Here is a 24,374-nt window from a genome sequence, read left to right on the forward strand (position 1 = left end):
TGAGAAAGGTTGTCGACAATAGACTGAAGCATGGCGAATGAGAAATGTTGTTGACAATGGACCACATCGAACAAGTTCTAATGAGTTTAAAGAACTTTAGCCTCCTGGAAATTCCTTTGTACTCCTTTGTGCTGCCTGGCGACGGGGATTGGTGTTCTGAGCTGCTGCTGCTGCCTTCAAGCTGATGTTTTTTGGGCAATATGAATTCTATTGAATACAGATTCATGTCATTACTTAAGGAGCAAGGACGCGATGGGCCTCTTGCTCAAGGATGCCTATAGGACATTGGGAATCCAACACACAATCTTTTGTCAGACACCCTAGCCACTAGCCACACAGAAGCACAGAAATGTTTAATTTGAATTATCAGCAACTGGAACATCTACCTCATCTCTTATTTAATGAAGATATTATTATTAATACATTAAAATATCATCAAACATAGCATTATGAACAAACTCTAAATTAATTGAGATTCTTGGCATAATTAACAACCACTCTTTTTTATTGATCCCTGTGGGAGGACTTAAGAGTGAAAGTGAAACTAAAGAGAAATATTGCTTGGCTACGCTAAATGAATAGTAAGGGCTGGGTGGGGCAGGCTCCATTAGCCACACTTAGCTAAGTGCACGAGAATCATACACTCCTTTGGTGACATATTTGAAGGTTGGCCGTCAGCTTGTCTGTGGCCTGCGGGCACAATTAAAGTGCTTTTTAATGCATTTTGATTTAAGATCATCCAATGGAAGACGCTTGTTGAACACAATTCATGACATCAATCACTCGCCAATATCACAGGTGACGTCGATATCACACGTCTGCAGGTGCCATGGGTTGTGGGTATTAAAAATGAAGCAAAAAAAGTACAGCTTTGAGGCTGAAGTAGTGCATAAGTGCCAGTATCAGTCCTTTCACATAAGGTTGCTCCATCAAATGCTTTAGCAGTGCCAGGATAGCGTAGCAGCTTTATGATGTTCCGATCTTCAATGTCCGCCGTCTCACCTGTAGGCTCTTAAGCAAGACGCAATAAACCCCCAACCTGCTTCTGCTTAATGACATGTATCTGCATTTACTGTAAGTCACTTTGGACTAAAAATGACAAAGTTGTATTAGATCCAAGTACTTTTGAGAACTGACTTGAATGAGTCATCGTAGCACTTCATCTGTCATTTTTATATTGACTGCGGCCTAAAAATACAACGGGAAATACACGGCTGCTCTCTGACTGCCTGAGCCCCCTCATTACCCCTCGTGGACTGCCACTAAATCCAGCTCCATCATTAGGCACCGCCGCCTGCCATTGCATCATCACCGTGATGAAGTGTTATCTCCCCGAGCCATCAGCACCTCCGGACATTTTCCCAACCGTAATATCGGGGTAAATGATTTCCCCAAAGTGGAATACAAATATTTGTTTTTCATCTACGCTTAGAATTACATCATTTACTACAAACTGAGTGCACATTCAATTACAAGGCATGAATAAATTTACATTTTTGGGTCCTCTGTTCAGTTATTGTGTGCATTCTACTTCCCGATTGAAATGCATGCGTAGCAGACCACAGCGCCTCCTGTTCTACAACGGGGAAAAGAAACCCTTGTTTGGAAGCTTCTGGGTTTGAGCAGTGTAAACAGTGGTCCTGTATCCTTGAGGAAGACGTCTGTCTTGCTTCCTTAGTGACGTGTGTCGCCGTGGAGTCTAAAGTGTCATTGAGACCTTTCATGGATCACCTCCAATGCTAATGGATCGATGCACACGTGGCTGGGCACAGTGTGCCAGTGCCCCTTTATACTCAATACTTTATACTCAATACTTTATACTCAATACTTTATAATCAATACAGCAAGAAGGCCAGAAAATGAGGGGGGAAAAGTCAGCAATGGTTCTAATGCCCCCAGTGTCTTTATTTAACTAACACAAACTATCACAAATCGTCAATGTTATAATGGAATTATTTCTGAAATAATAACAAGCCATAGCACCGTACTTACAGAATTTACCGAACTTTTTACTTACAGATTTTTTTTTCAGACCAGTTTTCCATATTTACATTTTTGTACACGTGTCCATCCCTGGACCACATGCAGTTCCCTCGCGGGCCACCGGCGCTACGAGAACCACAGGTTGAAGAACAGTGTGCTGAGTGACTCACAGTGGATGAATAGCAGTGTCTGGTTCAAACTGGTTCATAACATTTGTTATCAAACAGAAAAATGAAATTGTGAAAGGGATGATGGCAGGAGAGGGACCGTATTCACAGTGAACGAGACGGCACCCTGGGGTTTGAGCATCATTTCTAATACGAGTCCACTTTGGGATTTCTCCAGAAATAAAATCTTTCGGGAACAAAAGGAGGAAATATTGTCTGTCAGCGATATGGCTAAATTAACCGTAACCATGACTATAATGTGCAAATGGTTATGCATAACTTATGATAGTTGCTGGGGAGAGAACCCAAATCCCTAGATGAAAAAGATTTAATTTAATTTAATTTAATTTAATTATGAATACAATCGTGAATAAAATGATCCTTGATTTGAATGATTTCGAATCAAGGATCGAATGTCCAATGTTAATGTTGACTGTTGCTAAGGTGATGTATAAAACAATGTCACGCTATAACTGATGAAGGACGGAAGGAGGGAGGGGGGGCTGAAGGAGGCCTACAGGTAGACATTGATAGTTCAAATCCAGAACCGACAATAATCAAGGTTTGGTTAACCAAACACGATTATTGTTCAGAAGATTATTATTATTATATTGGATATTTTGTTGTTCTCATTATTATTGCTCTTGAAATGAAATAACTCACCCTATGAAGACCATCGCTGCATCGTGGCCCCGTATCCACAGCAAACACAGCTGTGGCACCGACGACCTGTCCTTCAGCACCCTTGGGTGACGGGGACACTGTTTGCACTTGTGTTGTCGGTCAGGACCGACGCTGCCAGTCCAGCACTGGCAGGAGTGACCGGGCCAGTTCCCTCCGTGTCAGATGGGTTGGTGGGGGACAGAATCCAGGTCTATTTCTGGAGGAGCCATGTGCCAGGGCAGACATGGCATTTGTACTTGGTCTGGGTGGCTAATTGGTATGTATCTTGGCCGGGGCATGCTTCTTGGCTGGGGGGGGGGGTTCGTCAAAAAGAGTTTTCCCACAGGAAGACCGAGAAAGCTGTTAGCTTAAGTTCTTAACAACACACACTCTGAAGTTTTGCAGTGCTTTTGGCCACAAAAAAAACATTAAGAAAATTTTAATTTAATGAATGGTAAAAATAGTGGGTTGGAAACAAGTCCTTAGGGAATCCTTCCGGCGCAGTCATCCTGAAGACTTTAAGGGTTTCATTGTTAATCCTAGCACACTTATAAACACATGTATCAGGGTAGAAACCAACAAGGGATGAAATGTATTTCATTAGCTCTCCAGAAACACAAAATAAAACCAGTTAGGGATGTGATTGGATGTGCACACTATTGACATTAAGGACAGTTTCCATTCCAAGATGACCAAAATAAAGAATAATTACAGAATAAATCCCTCAAGGCTCCAAAACAGTAGCCTCTAATCTCAAGTTCAAATTCTGCTTCTATCTATCTGCAGATCAGTCTGGCCTCAAGCCCGTTGAAAACCTTTTCCAAAACGGTAACGATAGGACCAATCAGAGCCAGGGGGAGGGAGTTCCAGTCCATGATGGACAGGAGCGACGCACTCCACAGAATTTCAATACAATTGAACCAGTGGAGAATAAGCAGAGATAAGCCATGCGGTTCAAGGCCTCCCTCTGAGTGTAGCCAATGCTCATCCCACAGCCCGGTCTGACCTGATCCTCCTATAGGGGGATACAGGAAACATCACCTCCTGATCCTCCTATAGGGGGATACAGGAAACACCACCTCCTGATCCTCCTATAGGGGGATACAGGAAACATCACCTCCTGATCCTCCTATAGGGGGATACAGGAAACACCACCTCCTGATCCTCCTATAGGGGGATACAGGAAACATCACCTCCTGATCCTCCTATAGGGGGATACAGGAAACATCACCTCCTGATCCTCCTATAGGGGGATACAGGAAACACCACCTCCTGATCCTCCTATAGGGGGATACAGGAAACATCACCTCCTGATCCTCCTATAGGGGGATACAGGAAACACCACCTCCTGATCCTCCTATAGGGGGATACAGGAAACACCACCTCCTGATCCTCCTATAGGGGGATACAGGAAACATCACCTCCTGATCCTCCTATAGGGGGATACAGGAAACACCACCTCCTGATCCTCCTATAGGGGGATACAGGAAACACCACCTCCTGATCCTCCTATAGGGGGATACAGGAAACATCACCTCCTGATCCTCCTATAGGGGGATACAGGAAACACCACCTCCTGATCCTCCTATAGGGGGATACAGGAATCATCACCTCCTGATCCTCCTATAGGGGGATACAGGAAACATCACCTCCTGATCCTCCTATAGGGGGATACAGGAAACACCACCTCCTGCGGTGCCTAACAATGCCCTGCTCTGTACTGCACACACACACACACACACACGCACACACATACACGTGCACACACACACAGACACATACACATAAACATACACACACACAAGCACACACACACACACACGCATACACACACACACACACACAAACCATTGCCCACTGGCTCCGCCTCTCCACTACTTTGCGTTACGATCAAGCAATGCTGGCCGTGACAGATCACTTACTCGTGGCCCCCGGGGTTGTTGCTGGGTGGGGGGGTGGTGGGGGAGGGGGTGGGGGGGTAGCAACGCTTGGCATTAGTGGGAAAATAGGGAATGCACACGTCGTGTAGAATGTATTACCTTTTGTTCCTCCTCCTGACCCCCCTGCCCTCATTTAATGACCAAAAAATGAATACGTAGATTGCCATACCTTAATACCTTGAGGTGGCGTTGTGTTGTCGGGGGGAACACCTCGGAGCGCGGAGCGCGGTGGAATGTGTTTCACTTAATGCTGAGAAGGGAAATCCATCAGGGAATCATCGGGCCCCTACACACACACAGCGCCTCACACACACACATGATGAAATGGTATGCCCTGCAGCCAGTAAACTATGGGGCTCTCCGAAAAACACACTCCACATCATCAGTCACCGTTTAAGAAACAGCCCGTGTGACAAAAACATTAGTGGAATCATGTTTGGTGCAAGCGGCAGAAACAGGATATGTATATATGTATTATGTGTAGCGCTGGAACTAGGTCACGTCTGACCACAACAATACGAACTGACTGCTTTAAACACAGGCAATGTCGCCGCTCCACTCCTCACGCTCTCTCTCTCGGACTCTCACTCTTGCCCCCTCTCTCTCTCTCTGTCTCTCCCTTTCTCTATTAACCTTTCTATTCCTTCTTGCCCTCTCTGTCTCCGGCCCTCTCTCTCTCTGTGGCAGATGGAAGGTAATGTCATGGCGCATTAGGTGTCTGTTATACTTTAGGCTCCCGATTAATAGCTTAATGGACACCTACTGTTGCCTGGGAAAGAAAGAAAAACATGCCGAACGGATCCCACTCGCTCTATCTCGGCATCCCCCGATGGGGGGGGCCGCGGGGACAAAGGAGAATTGCTCTGTTTATGTCCCATCTTCCTTTGTGACGATTGAAGCTCAATATGTCTGTGTGGCATACCTGCTGCGTTTTGTTCAATTAGTGTATTACTGAACATAAACTAGATCAAATAGAAACCAGGGTTGAAGAAGATGGACAAAGAACACAATTACTAATGTGTTGTTTTTTTTTACTATTGGACTATTTTGTAATTGAGTTGCTTCTTGTTATCTCCTAAACGTGCCCTCACTGAGGAGCAGAGTGGAACTGAAATGTGTGACGTAGAAGGGAGCAGAAGTAAACCTGTTGCAGTGCGAGGAGTGACAGCTCATAGTGGGGGGGGGGGGGGGGACGTCCGGTACCTGGGGGTATGAAGGCGAGACAGCTGCCTCCGATCACAAATTTAGGCCAACGTCTGAAGGAAGTGACAAGCTGAGAGACAGGGAGGCAGAGAGAACTGACTCCCTGGGCCTCAAAACAAAAGAACCAACAGGGAGCTGTTGGTTCTGTGCTTTGTGGTGCAGTGATCGCTTACCTTTGTCTCGACCCTGACCCTCCCTGTGGGTGCCCCCCCCCCCCAGGTCGCCCCTCCTGAATGTGGACACGGCAAATACAAGCAGCGGCCTGGAAGGAATTCCATTAGTTTGACCTGACAGGGAAGACTTATGTCTATTTGTCTCCTTGACTCCTTTGTTGAACTAAAGACGTGTCTGTGCCCAGTGCTTCTCAGTGTACTGCAATCTCCCACCACGGTTTTACAAATGGGTAAGGACACATGAGGCCCCCTCCACCAGCTGTAGCTCCACTCCTGTGTGCTTCAAACTGGGAGAGCCGGGCACTAACACGGAGGGGTTAGCGGGTGGAGCCCCACTGGTGGTAGCCGCCCAGGCTAACAGTATATGGTATGTTTCTCCTCATGTTTAAAGCTGATATACACCATCTGGCTGCATATTAAAAGGGTATTTGTTCAAGGGTGGGATTTAAACACAAATCTGTGCTTGAATTGTAGTTGAACATGCATTTCTGTTGCTTGTCCAAATCGAAAATAGCAGTGGTGCGGAAACCAATATCCTCAAAAGTATATTTGCATAAAGACCCATATTTACCATTGTTGAACATCAAGTGTTTTCAAGGCCTTTTTGCCGCTGCATAATTTTCATCCTGGAAAAAATAACAACCACAAATGTTTAGAATTGGTCTGGCCTAACGGATTTTCCGGCCTACCACCTGAGAAAAATAAATAAATCCTATGAATGCAATTCATTGGTCATGGGAGGGATTGTTGGCGTCTTGTACAAAACATCAGGTGAGTGAAGGCGTCGCAGCGCGTTAGAAAGCATCCACCATCACCGGGGCTTTTAAGCCAATAAGACATGGCAAGAGGCTGAGCTGCTGGCACAGGCTGGGCCAGCTTTGATCCGCCTGTGGGCCTCGCTGGTGAGAGACTGGCTGTGCCTGAACACGGGTAAACAGCCTTATCACCTTCCCCACTGGTGCCTTTGCAGGTGTGTCAGAAAGTGATCTCTGGGAACCCTCCAGCACATGTGGTTTCAAGGACAATTCATGCAATTATGGGGGGGGGGGGCGGCAGGGTGTATTTATCTGTACCTGCTGCTTGGAGATAGAGAGAGAGTATAAGGAAACCCAAAGGAAGGAGGGATGCCCAGATGGAGGCACGCAGACGGGCGCAGTCTTTGAATGAATTGTATGTAAAGTCTTGGGAATAAGAAGTCTGTAGGCTGTTCTATACGTAAGTAAATTAACGATATCATTTGATACGTACTGATGACCGATGTATACATGATGTATGTTTCTGATGTAGATACTTGACATTAAGGAGCAGATAGAGGTCAGGCCTCTTGTTGAATAATGCTCAACACAAGAACTTTTCAGCTATCCACTAGACTAGTTTGCCGTTTCCCAATGCATCAGGATGAGATCATCACGTCACAAGGAAATAACTGTTTAACATACAAACCTTAATCATCCATCAAAAGAAAAGGTTTAGAATAAGGCTTAACCCCTTGTTTTTTATTTCTTGTAACATTGATTAGAAATGCAATACGATTCAAAACAAACATACATAACACTAATGGACGCTGTCTACACAAGCGCAATTGATTCGACTATTGATCACCCAAACGGAATCATCATAGCCTTTGCATCATTAGACATGGCACTAAAAGAACATTAACAATGCACACTTGCGTGACTAAAAATAAAATTAGCATACTAACACAAGGCTCTCCCCCTCTGTATATCGAGCAGCAAATGGTAATTAGCAAGAAGTTGTCTTCTTCATGCCAATTTGTCATAAAGTATGTCACAGAACAATGCTATAATAAGGGGAAACGACTTCTGTAATGGTTGCATTGTAGTGGCTGGTGTTAAATCTTTGCTCTAGCTACAGTCCTCCTTGTTACATTATGATTACTATCCTGTATTAGTGAGGCGGGCCTGGCCATGAATCAACAAACAAAGACGATAATCTATTGGGAATAACCCATTGAGACACATTGATCCATGTCTGGGTCCTGATGGGTAAGAATATATGTGTTTTTAATGCTGTCCGGCTGGCATTTCAATTTATAGCTGACAGCGTGGGGAGTCATATTGAATGCAAACGGTCACTCTTGAGAATTACCTATTGCCTGCCATCCATCTTTGGAAATCAATCCAGATGGATCATTATTGCAATAATGCGGTCTAAACAAACTGTAACCTCCATAATCTACTTCCCACAAGTTAACAATCCTTTTATGTGATTATGATAAACATTTGGTAAAAAAACAAGAGCCTGGCAGTATTGATTAACATGGGGAAAAGCCTTATGTCTTTCTCCACCTGACCTATAAAGGTCACAAGAGTTCACCTTACCGTTTAGGTATGTCAATAAATTCCTCTTTAAGCCTGAAATATCTTCTTCTGATCGTGATCGAGTAGCTCGTTCAGAACCTGTGTGAACGTCAATCGGTAAGTTAACATGGACAGGTGGAATGAGCTGAAGATACTCGTTATGCTGCCCAGTTGACATGGCCAATCATAACACTGAAGATGCAACAGAACTTAGTTCTGAGATATGAAAAATTGTACGTGTTCCGGTTTTTGCGAGTATTTAAAATGTGTTTGATTTGATTAAGCAGAGGAAAGGGTTTCATCATTGCTCTTTTTGCTACCATGTGTCACGCTGATCTGTGTGCAAACACCAAACACACTCTCCTTCATTCATCTGCTGTATCTGCTGCTAGCGCGTTGAACATATGACAGGAATCTCCACCCGGATGGTGCAGAGGCTGTTAACATGCTACAGCCTCTCGGGAAGATGACAGAAAAATCCCTTAAGGCTTAACTGCATTTGTGTTTTAGAACATTTCTGGGCTAAAATCTAATTGGCTATTCTTGAACATGACCGTTCAAAATTTTGAAAATTTAGCCCTGGTCCGAATAAAATATTGACGTTCCAATGTAAACAGGCATTGATTCAAAACAACAGGATTAAGGGTTCGAATTTTACCATCTCGCATACTACTGGCTGGGATGCCTGAAATGCCCACAATGTTAAGTCAACAAAGATATTTGGGCTCTGATCCGCAGGAGGTTGTATTGACGCTGGCATATCCAGCTGACAGTTAAAGGTTGAGCCTGGTTCTGTCCACAGCACGCCCAGACTGCTCCAGCGGTGAATCGCGGCAGGGCACCGGGAATAGGCTGAACTATAATGCATATGTAAAGCAGACCGTGCGTATCTGAGCGGCAACCAGAGATTTTTTTTTAAGCTTGGTGACAAAAGTTTGTCCTCAACTAGAACATTGAAATAGTTCCTCAACATGGAATTGGCAGTCCGATGACATCAGCTTTTTGAATTATTCGTACTGAGGAGACCAACCAAGTATTTCAGAATCTGGATCAGATTTATTTGACAAGCATACTTGACACATGCCAGCAAATTCAATTGAATTCAGATTTCTTTTACCATCATGGCAATCTGAACATTGCAGGTTGAATCGATTTGTTGCATCAGAAATTGTCCTTGAAGGCACAAGTCAATTTTGGATTTGAAAACAAGGAGACAAGCTTTCAGTTTTCAGTATGGAAAGGCACATGGCCTGGAGTAAAAAATAAAAAAAAAAGTGCACATGAAACAATCTGCATGGTCATTTTCAAAAGGAGTTGATGTTGTAAAGAAACAGGAAGCAAAGTGTAACAAAATACACTGGATTCATGATGACTCTCTGTGCTCCCTTTTGTGACGCTTGAAAGTGGTACAAACTGAGTATGTAACAATTTAATTGGACTGGAAGTGAACACATCCTCAGTGTAATTGTCGTCGTCTGTCTGTGTTTAGATTCTTCAATTTCCGGAGCTTAATGCTGCCCATAGATCTTGCGTGTGTGTGCGTTCACTTGACGTCTTCCTGCCCAGGCGCTTCACCCCCCTTCTATACCATTTACCGATTGTTTCTGCATGCGACCTGAACAAGAGATCACCCTTTCAGCACAGCCAACCTTGTAGCTTGCCCCTGGCTCTTTTTTCCATTCCCCCCGATGGTTAACATGAGATCCATCCTCCGTGTTACGAAAAGAGATTGCTACTTTATTATTAAAAGCTTCTTTGATTGTTCACTTCACCCACCCTCCTCCAACCTCACCCTCACCTCCTCCCTCTCTTCCACACCTTCCTCCTCCTCACCCCGATGGCTTTCATAGGAAGCCCCTTTGTGCCATTTGTGTGTTTGTGAATCCACACAGTTATTTATCGACACACAAGGTGTCGAGACGCCGTCTGGTCTGGATGCTCTTTTAAATAGCTTATCGCCAGCAACAGCTGAAATATGTGTGCGTGTGCGCTGAAAGGTGTCTGGCGCGCTGATATCTGCACGGCAGAATGTTCCTTCTGCGACGCTGGCATTCTGTTTCATGTTCTTTGTTTACAAATGTCATTGACTTTGCATTGCATATTTTTAACACGAGTGCCACCATGGCTGCTGCTGAGGTGATTTTAAAATGGTTAAATGGGTTGCTGCTTTCTTTTTGATTTTGATTTTGACTGGGTAAATAAAAAAATTAAAAGAAAATACCTAAAACAATTTAAAACGATGCAAGAATGCTGTGATGATATTGGGTCTTTGGCATTCACATATCTGTGACACTAGTGGGGTTTCCAAGCATGGCCTGCAGGCGTCTGTTCCTCATGTGAATAAACCAGAGCTAACCGGCCTATATTTTCCCCACCAGGCGTCAAAGGCCTCAGCCGTCACCTTGTTTCAAGGACGAAGCTATTATGGATGGACAGGCTGACGAATGAAGGGATGAGTGAATGGATGAATGATCGGGTTGTATTATTGTTAGTAATGACAAACACCCTCATCTTACTTTGTCAGAAAACAAACAAAAAGACTATAAACAGGATACACATTAATAATTAAAAAAAAGAATAATTCAGCATCAGCCCACTAATCAAATTAACGTTAACCTGATTATGTCAAATTATGGATTTGAAATCATTTTTCAGTGTGTGGGTGGGTAGAACAGAGAGATGGAGGAAAAAATATATGGTGAATTAAATATTTATTTTGTTTGTATAATTGTGTTTACTTTGTTACTTAGTGCGATACCTACTACTACCATTTCAAACAGTTGCTATTATGAGTTAACATGCTTTGGCAACATAAAAATATTTTTGTACAAATAAAGGACTTTCATAGCTGCTATGATTTCCATGAACCTCCCCTCCCTCTCCTCCCCCAACACTTTCATCCTTTACATGAAGGTCAAAAGAGACAGCCATGAAAGGACTTTCTGTTTCAGCGTGCTACAGTAGCTGCTCATCTAGAAACGGGGCTTCCTATGGAGACAAAGAGACCTCTGCTGCATGAACCACAAGTTGAGCCTCTGAGCTCTGAAAGGGAAGTTGATGGGATAATCAGGATATGAGCTCTCCTGACCACAAACAACACATCTGTGTATTTTGTCTATTAGAGGTTGCAGTAAATCAGTGGCACCATTTTTTAAAAAATACGAATGTCCTTATTATTGTGGATGGTTTAATAAAATATTCAGGAGCCATCACTTGAGTGTAATTTGTTTGAAATGTCACAGCCACCCGTCCGCTATTAGTGAGTGAAATGCACTGTGAGAATATGGGTTTGGGGAGACTGCGTCTGCTTCTGTGTGAGCTAAATTAGATTTAAGATTGCTCCCGGCTCACGCTGACCAATCGGGGCATCTCTTCCCTGATTGGTTGGGGGAATCCATCTTGCCCGTCTACCACAGGTGTGTGAATGCAACCCTTTTAAATGGTGGACAAACGTAGCGATGGAGGGGGCAGAGAGGGAGCTGACATTGATTTTGTTGTTTCGTTTTAAAATCGTACAATTTTCTGCTCTCTCTTCACGACTCTGGACTCGTCCCTGCAGCAGCTTTGATTACCAGGAAAGCACTTTCTAATGTTGTGACAGGTGAATCCATAAATCCTCTGAAGGCTGCACATTCGAGTTACATATCACATACAGCTTTTTTGTTCATTTTATCATTGCGATATAAGATACATATTAAGATAGTGACTATTTAAAATAAGAATCTGGGCTTCATCAAATCCATTCATTGGAATAGACTCACCGCCGCTTTGTCCAGCCAGAGGAATATTCTGAGCACACTTCAATGCGATGATTTAGATTGAAATCGTCTACAGGGGGAAGGTTATCATCCCCCCCCCCCCCCCCCACACACACACACACACACACACACACACACAGCCACACACACACACACACACACACACACACTTCCCTGTGGTGGGCGGGTGGGTCTACATCTTCAAACATATGAAATTAAAGGGTGATATTGGTTCAGGGATCTGGCTGGAGACCCACGCCCCCTGCTGTAATCACAGCGCGCCCGGCCATCCCCCTCCCCTCGTGCCCTGGGTTGAATTAAGGTCTGAGGAGGGATGGGGAGGAGGGAGGGAATGTAATGACTTATCTGTGTAATGTAGGAGATTGCCTCTTTGTGGAATTCAGATTTAATAACCCAGGCCTTTCGTTTTTTTTCTTTATCTTTTTGCCTGTGCTCGTTTTAAATTCAGATATGAATGTAAGTAGCCTGTAGTAGTATGTCTGGAATGGGAAAAAAAAAAAAATCCTAATGTGATTTATTTTCTATGCTTATGCACATATGGTTTCACTCAAGGTCAAACCCAGTACACATATTAGAGAAAAAGCAACTGCTAATAACCAATCTCAAGAGTGATAGAGGGATGAAGCTTGTGGTTTAGAGTGATGATCTCTCTCTCTCTCTCTCTCTCTCTCTCTCTCTCTCTCTCTCTCTCTCTCTCTCTCTCTCTCTCTCTCTCTCTCTCTCTCTCTCTCTCTCTCTCTCTCTCTCTCTCTCTCTCTCTCTCTCTCTCTCTCTCTCTCTCTCTCTCTCTCTCTCTCTCTCTCTCTCTCTCTCTCTCTCTCTCAGTGGCTGAGGGGGGGGGGGGGTGTTAGGTAGTGGATACAGTGGTCCATCGATCCTGTAAGTCCCAGATGGACTGGCTGATAGCAGTGGAGCCCATGGGGGTGACATTGACCCTAAAACATTTCAATACATTTTAAACCTTCAAAGCACTTTGTCGGCCAATCATGCAATGATTCATCAAGTGTAGAATATATGTTTAAATGTCCTTAAGAGAAGAACACATTAACATATTTCAGACCATATATAATAATATAATTCATTAAATTGTGTGTCTGTTATGTGCATATCTTCTGTTATTAATGGAAATAAAGATGTATTTAAGAGGATTCTTATAAATATTAATGAGCTTAGGAGAGATAAACAGTGTAGAATAAAAACTTCCAAATGAAGCATTAGGCATTTATTATCTGTGGTAGAAGGAAGAAATATCTTCCCCAAAGTTTGTGTTTCCCATAGTAGTTTATTTTGAACAAAGCTTTAATTTGAGGGGGAGGCTAGTTTGATCACCACCGTATTGTACAATAGTTTACCTTAGCGGTGCCGCTTGTTTTTTACCGGTTGAAAAGAATTTCAATCCTCTCTTCCCTGACAAAATGCAAAACGGTGCATTAATTGAGTGTTCAGGGTCCTTCAAGTGAAAGAACCATTCGAGATTTATTCCTCGGTGCAGTTGAAACTATCAATCGCTTAATAAATACCCGCCGAGCCGACGGGCTTACACACTGCTCCTGAGAAGGAACGCAACAACAACAATGACGAGAAAACTAATTGTTCCTTTCTTATTGGTTTGAAGGTAGTCTGACAGTCTGTTTATCTTGATTTGTTTTTCTGTTTTGAACATGCACAAGTGAGTGTCCCTTATTTCATTCCTTCGGTTGCTGCTGGTTTCCAATTTGTCTTTGTACAAAACGCTTAAAGAAAAGCAACGAAGTTCAGTCCCCATTTGCAGCGAATTTCAGCATTAAAGCAAAACATATTATAAGTATGAAAGTATAAGAGATAAAAACAGCACAGCATTACAGAAGAAAATGCAGTGTTACAAGTTAAGCACAAAAGTACCGAAGAAATGTAATTGTACAGTGAAAATACTCCAGCGGAATACGGTGTTACAAAAAAACGCGGCGTTAAACCAGAAGGCGTCCTGGATCTGGACCTGTGATGATCTACACTTTGAAGAGAGAACATTCAACCCGCTGGATCGCGGTCTCCTGTCTGAAGCTCTGACATGATGTATTTATCTGCTCTCCTCGGTTCCTCTTATCTGGAGCTCTCCTCAGCAGATGGAAACATCAAAGTGCTCGACACGTGTCCCAGTGGGGCCCTCGCTCGCTCGCTCTCTCTCTCTCACATGACATCCAATCAGATGGTGATTGAAACGTCGGCTCCGACAGCTCATCGACATCATTCCATTCATCACTGCGTTATTTACCAAACCCTTTTATCTAGAGGCTCGTATGTGTTATTCAGATACAGATCATTAAGGAGAAGGTTTAAGGGGATTAGGGGTGTGCCTAACGGTAAGGCTGCCGACGATGGGGTATCGAACCCAGAACCTTTCGACTGGGGGTCGAACGCACTGGAACACTAGAGTACGCTGCCTTAGATGTAAAAGCAATAAAAGCAATAAATAACCCAAACGAGGAATGATGAAACCACACAAAACGGAAGAGATCAATTGTGCTCAAAAGCATCGGTTTATCAGCGGAATGAGTTCCACCATGAGGGCCGTGAAGGGCCGACAAGTGGGAGCACGGGAGGGTAGGGGCGTCCATGTCTCAGCGCAGATAGCCCCAGAAACACAACTCAGTGCAGGCTTACAAGCCCTCGGTCTGCTGGGACGGGCGGGGAAGAGTTGTGGGCTTTGAAGCCACCGGTGACACCTTCAAAGGGACAGCTTCTCCTTTTGAAGATTCTTCCCGGCGGATTTCCTTTTCACACGATGACACTTCTTTATTTAGCTCACGAGGGTTGTAATCATTATGCTCATAACGCAGGATCCGGTCGCAACGGTAGGAGGCGCGATGCGGACTGTGTAGACATCATCTAGTGTGATGTCTCAATGCTTAGAGGGTCCTGCTGTAGTGTATGGGGGGGGGGGGGTGGGGGCGAGGCCAGATCAGGAAACGTAATCCCAGCTGAAGCAGCGCAATCTGCTTAGGAAAGACGCTCTCCTACAAACTACTCGCGTTGTCAGTTGGATAAGAATTAATTACTTCCTCCACTTCCCGTAAATCGGGCCTAAAACCTAATTAGTCATCATCATTTTCACAAGATGCTGAAAAAGTAGATGTGAAATTAACTTGAGAGGTTAATCTGTAAACAATGTTTTGTGTGCCTCAACGCTCTAATAAGTGTTTTTCAGTTAATCTGGTGATGGCTGTCAAAGTTTATTTTGCATACCTAGGTTTAACATACATACAAACATGCTGAGGTGTGGGTATGTACATGTGTGTCGGCTTCTCCAGTGAGGAGATCCTCCTTAACATTGTTGAGAATAAAAAATGTAGATTGCCCAGACTACTGTAATGAATTAATACCCTTAAATATGACTACTTTAATGCCTTTGTACGTGTAATGTTCGTTTCCCTGGGTAAGGGGACATTAGCACCCCCTATCGCCTATTGAACATTACTTCGGGGAGGACGTTCCTCCCTCAGCCTCCATTGACTCCCATTCATTTCTCGGGAACTACTGGCAGCCGGTGAGTTACATGGGAGTCAATGGGAGAGAGGAGGAAAGTCCTCCTCTGAGTGGGTGGGACTAGCTAAGGGATCTGAATCGCGTCAACGTCTATTCACGAATAGGCTGGAGCCCTGGCTGCACTATGAACCAATAAGCAGAAGCCCTCGCTGCGCTATGAACCAATAAGCAGGAGCCTGGCTGTGGAGCAGCTCGGAGGGAGGGTTTATCGTTGCGGTACAGTGCGGCTCTGTTCGCTTATATTGGCGTTTCCACAGAGTGGTGCGGTTCGGTTTGCTTATGTTGGCGTTTCCACAGCCAAAAGTCTGCCGAAATAAACGCGCTGAGTCTACCTATTTTTCAGTACTCCACCGTTGAGTTACCAAGCCGTCTGAAAGGGTGGCGAAAACATGGAGTTACACTCACTCAATCTTTGCAACATAAACAGCGAGCAGGATTGACTTGATCTATAAATGAAGTCCCTCAATAGTGAATAATGAAGGCCCAGATTTTTTAAATTTAGTTTTACAAATCAAGAGTAGGTCTGATTTGACTAATTGGCTTTGCATCCTTTCCTTCTGCCCTTGTAGTCCAAGATATGCTGCTCACCAGCTTTCAAAGTACAATGCTGCCACTGGTGGATTTGTATCAATTTTATTCACATAATTATCCCTCCCTGCTATTTTGTAGTTCACCAAAACACTCGAAACAACTTGATTCTCACATACTTATGCCACCATACGCCACTAACAGTGCAAGCAGGCCAATGGCAACCAAGCGCGCAGTCCTTCCTCTCTCACTTTAAAAACCACCAGCTGGTGTGTGTGTTCATATGGAAGGATGGATGTGTTTAATTTAATTTACACATTTGTCCTGGTCGCTACCATTCTCCAGGTCCTTCTTAGTCAGAAGATTTTACATTTTAAGTTACTTGGAGTATAGTTTATATTCATTTTACCCCTCATCGAAAATAGCTGGTGACACACACCCATACACAGCACGAACCCCAACAGCAGCCACCTTCACATGGATGTGAGTTGAATCTCTTGCACAAATAAAGTGGTTCTCACAAACCCCCAAGTGTTTTGGGTTTCTCATCACCGATATCCTAATCACACCCAGGCGAGTCCAGCTGATCCAGCTGCTGTCGACAGCAGTTGAGATGATAACCACAGTGTTAAGGAGAAACACATAAAAACCCTGATAGGAGATCATTTATATAAATATATTCCTGGCCCCTTCTCCTTCGGAGTGACTCAGCGTTTCAGCATGCAGGCATACTGTTCCACTACTTAATAGCATCGCTTGTGCATCCAGCCTCGACGCAGAAGCCATCCCACTCACCTTCTGACCCGCGGCAAAATAGTAATAGACCGAATGAGGAAGTAATTACAGGAATTGGCAAACAGTCCTTTGGCGCTTAAAATCTGTTCCCTCGCCATGACACCCATTCTCCTCCAAGAGGTGCATGGGGGGGTGTTCTTAATTGTTATTACCGATGGTGTTCCGCAGTCCCATTATGTCAGCCTTTCTCTGCCGCTTATCTCTTAATTGTGTTTCTGATGTTAATCAGATTGGAAACGTTCGCTCTTTCCGCCACCGCCGTCGCCGTGGAGATGGGCCGCCATTGATTAGTGTCCCCGTGGTTTCGGTCTCGCACGCGCCGCTATCCAGCGCTTCAAGATGCTATCGCTAATGCGATCCCGCTCAGAGCGATACGAGTGGTTCTGCACCGGAAATGGAGCGAGCAGCAGGGGGGGAACCTTGTTCACAGACAATGCTCTGCTGCTCACAGCTCGAGACGACTCACTCCACTACTGTATATGCAAATACACAGCAGCTCTCTGCTTTCCAAGTCATGCCTTTTCTTCTCTTGTCTGAATGAATGCCGGTCAAGTAAGCTGGCGGAGATTATTCTTTTTCCACCTGGTGTGAATGTGAATGTGAAAGAAATGCATGCAGTTCTTTGTCATACAATTCCTTTATTACCATCTTTCCAATATATACATTGTAGGTATGATTGAATACTGCTGTTTAAGCATTAAGCATTAAGACTTTCTTCCCTTACTACTAGTACTACAAGTACTACTACTCCTATAACTGCAACTACTATTACCACTACTATACCCCCGTTTCTACCACGACCACTGAAGACGTCTCTCTAAAGCTCAGCTCAGAAAACAATTTCAACCAAAGCCACCCTAAAACTGTTTGTTTGAGGACTCCCACCACTTGACCCTGGTTTGCCTTTCAGCAGTGATGAGGAGCCCATCTCCCTCATTGATCCGCTGCCTTTGGCCTTGGGCTATCTCCACGGCACCAGCTGTGCTAATCACCCTGTCACACCCAGTGGCTCTGCTGCCGCGCTTAAAGCCTGCTCCTCCGCTCATTCCAGGGGAGAAGACACAGCGGTTCACAGAGACAGACAGCTGTAGTGTGTTCAACGCTTTGACCTACACACTTCCTTATGAGGGATTGCCTGGTTGGTGGTTGAAATTGCGTGCGTGTGTGTGGGTGTGTGTGTGTGTGTGTGTTTAATAAAATAACAGTTAATAACAGTATTGTCTTTTTGGACAATGTTTATAGTTTGGCTTGTATTGTATTGTTACTGTCAACTGTCAATATATTTTATGGTAAAAATAGAAGATCACATGATAAGTATAACCCCAAAAAAACAATATTTAGGACTATATTTACGTTCATTATGGTCCATATTTTGGACTATATATTTTTTACAGCAATATTTTGCTACAGCACACATTTAACCAAGCCCATGTTTGAACCTGAAGGAAGTGGGATTCAAACAACATTTATCAAAGACGGAGAAAATAGACATCTTACCCTCGCCTCTTGCGGTACCTCGGCCAGATGGTAGACTTTCAGAAACACATTACCTTTCCCTCATTTCACACACAACAACAAGGTAATGTATACTTACACTCTAAGAGGGGAGAAATGGCTTCTGAGTAAGACACAAAATGTGCACGTTGGCGTCTTGTGACTGCTGCTGAGAAGGTATAAGCGAAAATATATTTTTATTGTGTGCGATCAAAGTAGCACGGAGACCCACACACAGGTTACCATGTGGACAAACAAACCAAGGGCAACCTGCCCAACGGAGGCCTCTTAGTATCAAAGGACTCAGAGGTAATCGCTGCTGATGGGCCCCCTAGTGGAGAAATACATTATTATTATACTGATTATACTATTATTATACTGATTAAAAGTGTTCAAGTAAAGGAAAACAGAATGAAAGACGGATATGTTGCTATAAATTCATCTTGATCCCAGACGCCTATGGGTATGTGAACCCTGGGGATCGAACCCAGTACCTTTTGACTGGGAGTCCACCCCCCCCTAACCGACCTCACGACAATCCTGCATACGATAATACACACGCCATTTAAATAAAACACGACTGGTGCTCTCCCGGCCGCGATGTGGAGCCATGCTTTAGCAGCATGCAGCAAGCCAGCACTGTTAGTACGCCTCAATACCTTATGCAACATACAGAAACCCAGCTCGAGACTCGGAATGACTTTTAAACGAGAGAACCGTGTCGTGTCGACCGAACGCAGTGTAACCGGTGACAGTTTGTGTGGAGAAAAGGAGAAATATATTTTATGCAAAGGAGCAGAGATGAACTTTGTTATTTAGAGGTGCGGATCATTTGAGGCAAACACGGCAGCGTTCAATATTTAATGCACTCCCGGGATTCCAAGGTAGCTCGCTCGATATTTTGCATCCTTTTGTGTGCGTTTGTTGAAGTGTTTTGTCTAGGTGTGTGTGTGTGTGTGTGTGTGTGTGTATGTGTGGGTGAAAGATAGGGAGAGAAATGGAGAGAGAGAGAGAGAGAGAGAGACAGGAGTTGTACTGACTGTGGAGCCTGCAGACTTTTCAAAGGATGCCATTATAAATATTTCATCGTGAAATTAAGTTTTGACATTTAAATAACTGAATAAAATAAATAAATTCTCTCACACATTCCCTCAAAACATCTCTTAAAGGTGCAGTGATTATAATTTGGTGGCATCTAGCTGAACAGACTTGACAGAAATGGAATATAATATTAAAATGTAGTTTATAAGTGTATAATCCCATGAATATGAATTGTTGTTTTTCGTGCCAGAATAATCCCTTTATATCTACATGGGAGTGGGTCCTCTGCCATGGAGCCTGCCCTGTTCCACCACCATGTTTCTACAGCAGCCAAGAACAAACAAACAGCTCTAGAGAGTAGCCCAGAACAGACAACAGGCTCTAGAGAGTAGCCCAGAACAGACAACAGGCTCTAGAGAGTAGCCCAGAACAGACAACAGGCTCTAGAGAGTAGCCCAGAACAGACAAACAGCTCTAGAGAGTAGCCCAGAACAGACAACAGGCTCTAGAGAGTAGCCCAGAACAGACAACAGGCTCTAGAGAGTAGCCCAGAACAGACAACAGGCTCTAGAGAGTAGCCCAGAACAGACAACAGGCTCTAGAGAGTAGCCCAGAACAGACAACAGGCTCTAGAGAGTAGCCCAGAACAGACAACAGGCTCTAGAGAGTAGCCCAGAACAGACAACAGGCTCTAGAGAGTAGCCCAGAACAGACAACAGGCTCTAGAGAGTAGCCCAGAACAGACAACAGGCTCTAGAGAGTAGCCCAGAACAGACAACAGGCTCTAGAGAGTAGCCCAGAACAGACAAATAGTTATTGGGAGGACGTGTTTTGAATTCAGTCAACTTTCGATTGAAGCATTAGTGAATCAATTATTTGTTTGTGTTGAATTCAAACACTATGGGATACAAACATATTGTTTCAGGATAAGGGTTCTAGGAAGGGGGGGAGTGTTATCCCCATGGGTACCACCAATGCAAACTTAGCAATACTACTTTAGTACTGTCGTTGTGTACGAGCGCTTTAATGAGACAACTTTAGAGACAACTTTTTTTTTTTTTTTTTGGATGCTCACACATACAAGGAATTTGGTCTCTGCATTTAACCCATCCGTGAATTAGTGAAACACACAGAGCACACAGTGAGGTGAAGCACACACTAACCCCGAGCAGTGAGCCGCTACAGTTACAGCGGGGCTCGGGGAGCAGTGAGGGGTTAGGTGCCTTGCTCAAGGGCACTTCAGCCGTGGATGTGGGCATGGGAGAGAGCAGTGCTCGATGTTGTATATGAAATGTGCCACACACTGTGGCATTGAAGTGGCCGAGCTAATGCTTATCTAGGAAGTGGAAATCAAACAGACTGCTGTTCAGAAGGAGCTCCGCACAGCCACACCCTGACACACCCACACTGTGGCGTTACAAAATAAAAGTCTGAGAAGGTTAATGCGCTCTCAACGCAGCCATAAACATCAACCACTGGCCAGACGTCCCTCCACAAAACCATACAGACCGTGGTATTAAACTATAAGGGTCCTAGAAGCCACCCCTGTCTCGGACACTGCCCTCAACAATTGGCTGCCCAGACAGAGCTCCACACATCCACACACACCTCGCACACACTCCACACCACACACCAAAAACCACAACCACACCCCACAAACCACACACACACTCCACGCTGACTGAGTTCGCAGGAGACAGGAACATTCACACACTTGTTGGGAGAGAGACATAGGATGCACTCTTGTTTTCTCTAAATGACGGTATTCCTCAGCAACGGTGACAAAATGGCATAGATGTGTGTGTTGACTATCAAATAAGACATTCTTCCACATAAAAATAATCAGATATTTAAGTTCTCCCTGCTAGGTGCCACTAAAGTTTACACAATTTTGCTTTAACCTCTTAATCACTTGGTCTCTTCCTCGAGTTTTTGCCAAAAATGACATCTATCGAAAGTGAATAGAGCACATCTCCAAAATGACATGGGCTATCATTTGTAATAATGATACCTGAAGAAAGATCTGTGAGATTGTTGGGTAAGTCAAACAATCAATGTGGAGGCCACTGGGTCAGAGTGAATAAAGCTGAAGAGCACAGCGTAAATGGATGCTTTATTTCCACTTGAAATACATTTAATGATTTAGAGTGAATACCATCTAGTGCATTTTCAGTTTGTAATAATAGTACTATAGGGCCAAAGCACATCTGCTGTGTACCTGACTCGGGATTTGATGCCAATAAAGTGTGTAAGTGCAAAGATGGAGAGGATTCAGTAGAGGGTTGAGTCTCCAAATAAAACCAAGAAACCCAAGGCAAACCAATGAAAACATTACAATACAAACGTGATGAGGTACAAACAGGTGGATCCTTTCAGAACCCATTGTTACATTTTTACATTTCACCCCTCTATTGAAAGTTCAGGGAGGGTTAAAGGTCAAGTCCTTGGTACGAAATAGGTAAACTTTTAGGTTTGAAATGATAAAAAAACTCAGGAAATAACATCGGCATTATCTTTTTGGATCCCACACTACAAGCCATCGTCCACCATTCTCCAATCCTCTGTTCCCGTCTCCCAATTACTACAAAGCGGCCATTTCAATTCTCTTAATTTAATCCGAAAACCAATTTCACATTCTGAGTCCGGCAATGAGAACACTGTTTCATCATATTCCATCTGCTCCACATTCAGCGGTGGAAATGAGCTGTCACGTAAATGAGCTGCCCTGTTCAGAAGAAGAACCACCACCCACCACCACCACCTCCACCACCCCCGCCTCCACCTGCCACACACCCTCCTGTCCTATTGGAGGGGGGGGTTCAGCATACCCGCTAATAACGGAGCCAGCGGGTGACCGGGGTCACTCTCTCTCTCCCTCCCTCTCTCTCTCTCTCTCTCCCCCTCTCTCTCTCTCTCTCTCTCCCCCTCTCTCTCTCTCTCTCTCCTCTCTCTCTCTCTCTCCCCCTCTCTCTCTCTCCCCCCCTCTCTCTCTCTCTCCCCCTCTCTCTCTCTCCCCCCCTCTCTCTCTCTCCCTCCCTCTCTCTCTCTCTCTCCCCCTCTCTCTCTCTCTCTCTCTCCCCCTCTCCCTCTCTCTCTCTCTCTCTCTCTCCCCCTCTCTCTCTCTCTCCCCCTCTCCCTCTCTCTCTCCCCCTCTCTCCCTCTCTCTCTCTCTCCCTCTCTTATACTAGCATAATGGGCTTCTTAATGCTGCAGCTAGGGATTAGCCGCCACGTAAAGCTCTGGTGGAAGCTAGCTGTCTGTTGCCATTAGTGGCACCGGGCCAACTATCTTTCCTTTCAATTCATAACAGAGGGCAAGTGCGGAGGAGGGCGTGCGAGGGAAGAGGCCATCAATATTTCATGCAGATAGAGAGAGAGAAAGAGTTTACCAGTTAGGAAAAAAAAAAAAAGGAACAAAAAAAACACCTGCATAATGAAGGGGAGCGAGCGTGAGAGAGCCAGAGAACGGAGGATATCACGCTTTAATCCGGAACATAATGCACATCCATTTTTCAACAAGCTCCAGGCTGTGAAAGGCTTGTATCAGTGTATCATTTTAGTTCTGGAGTTTCCCCTGCACTCTTTTGACCAATGGGATCGTCTGTATACTGTGGTAGACCAACACAGAAGGGAGAGACAGGAGGCAGTAGTCACTGTGGTGTTCAAGCAGGGCTAGGAAGGTCCCGTGCAACGTACACATTCCAGCAAATACATAAAACAAAAACCATCAATGTGCCACGATCATTCAACACTTAAATATGATGTGAGTGAGTAACGACGCCACCGCGTCCATTCCTCATGTTACCATACGTTGTGGCCAATTAAAATCCACATTTTTTAAACGACTATGCTAATTCCTGAACCGAGGCTTTAAAAACCCGTCAGAAGCGGTCGTGTGTTGGCTGTGATTGAGGCTGCGTAGTCAAGAGTGACAACGCGATGAATTGAACTCAGCTTGAAAGCAATCCCCTACGGAGCCGCTGATGATCACAACTCGGTCCCTCAGAGGCGGCCTGGCTCTAACCCGATCCGTACATGTGTCTTTATCATCCACAACACCACCGCTGATTAAAGAGCAGCCACCGCCACCTCCGATTGGATGCAGTAGTGGATCTGTCTGTGTCTCTCCGATGCGCCATTGTGTGCAGCGTTGCGTGCGTGATGCTGCGTTGCCAAACGGTTGTTGTGAGTGTTTGGATGAGTATTAAGCACATGAAAACCGCTTTCATTCAAAATCATGATTGAGGTGGCAATGACTAGCTTGTATTCTTTGTTTGAATCCCAAAAACATGTCATTTGAATTTCGCTACGCTGACAAATATTGCATTTCGGTCACGACTCACTCATGTCATAGATTTAACCATTTATTGCATGAAATGGTACTACTATTTTAATTTGCCGTCATAGTTTCCTTCTTTTCTGGTGCACCCTGCTGTAGGATTTAAAGCATGACTACATTATGCTGGCATACAATGGCTGATATGCCCTGAAAGGGTGGTAGTGCTTTGCTTTATTGTTATAGAAGTTTTTTTAGTTCCTTTATTGGAACACAATGAGAATCGTTATTAAAATGAAAGCAATTAGAAAGAATGGTTTACGGTCAATTGGAAAATAGATTCACTAATACCTTGGTTCAGTCTTCCCCACCCTACTGATTTCCAAATGGACTAACAAAGTACATTTACATGAGTAATGGGTATAAAGAATAGTATAAATCTAGAGTATTCATTTACATAATACTGTATCACGACATATCTCTATTCTAT

The 24,374-nt window shown here is 44.3% G+C and overlaps 1 protein-coding gene across 1 annotated transcript in view; it reads right to left on the reverse strand.

The window, feature by feature from the left end:
* LOC311358732 (tomoregulin-2-like) overlaps nt 1-10,060 on the reverse strand; it is a gene marked incomplete at its 5' end in the record, with an annotated part of 207,854 nt that extends 197,794 nt beyond the window's left edge. The window contains 2 exons of the mRNA XM_084478856.1: nt 9,899-9,929; nt 10,046-10,060. Of these exons, the coding sequence (XP_084334982.1) occupies nt 9,899-9,929; nt 10,046-10,060 (46 nt within the window). The remainder of the gene's footprint in view (nt 1-9,898; nt 9,930-10,045) is intronic.
* Between the last annotated feature and the right edge of the window lie 14,314 nt (nt 10,061-24,374).

Source organism: Micromesistius poutassou (assembly GCF_964030765.1).
Source record: "Micromesistius poutassou genome assembly, chromosome: 14".
Lineage (NCBI taxonomy): Eukaryota > Metazoa > Chordata > Actinopteri > Gadiformes > Gadidae > Micromesistius > Micromesistius poutassou.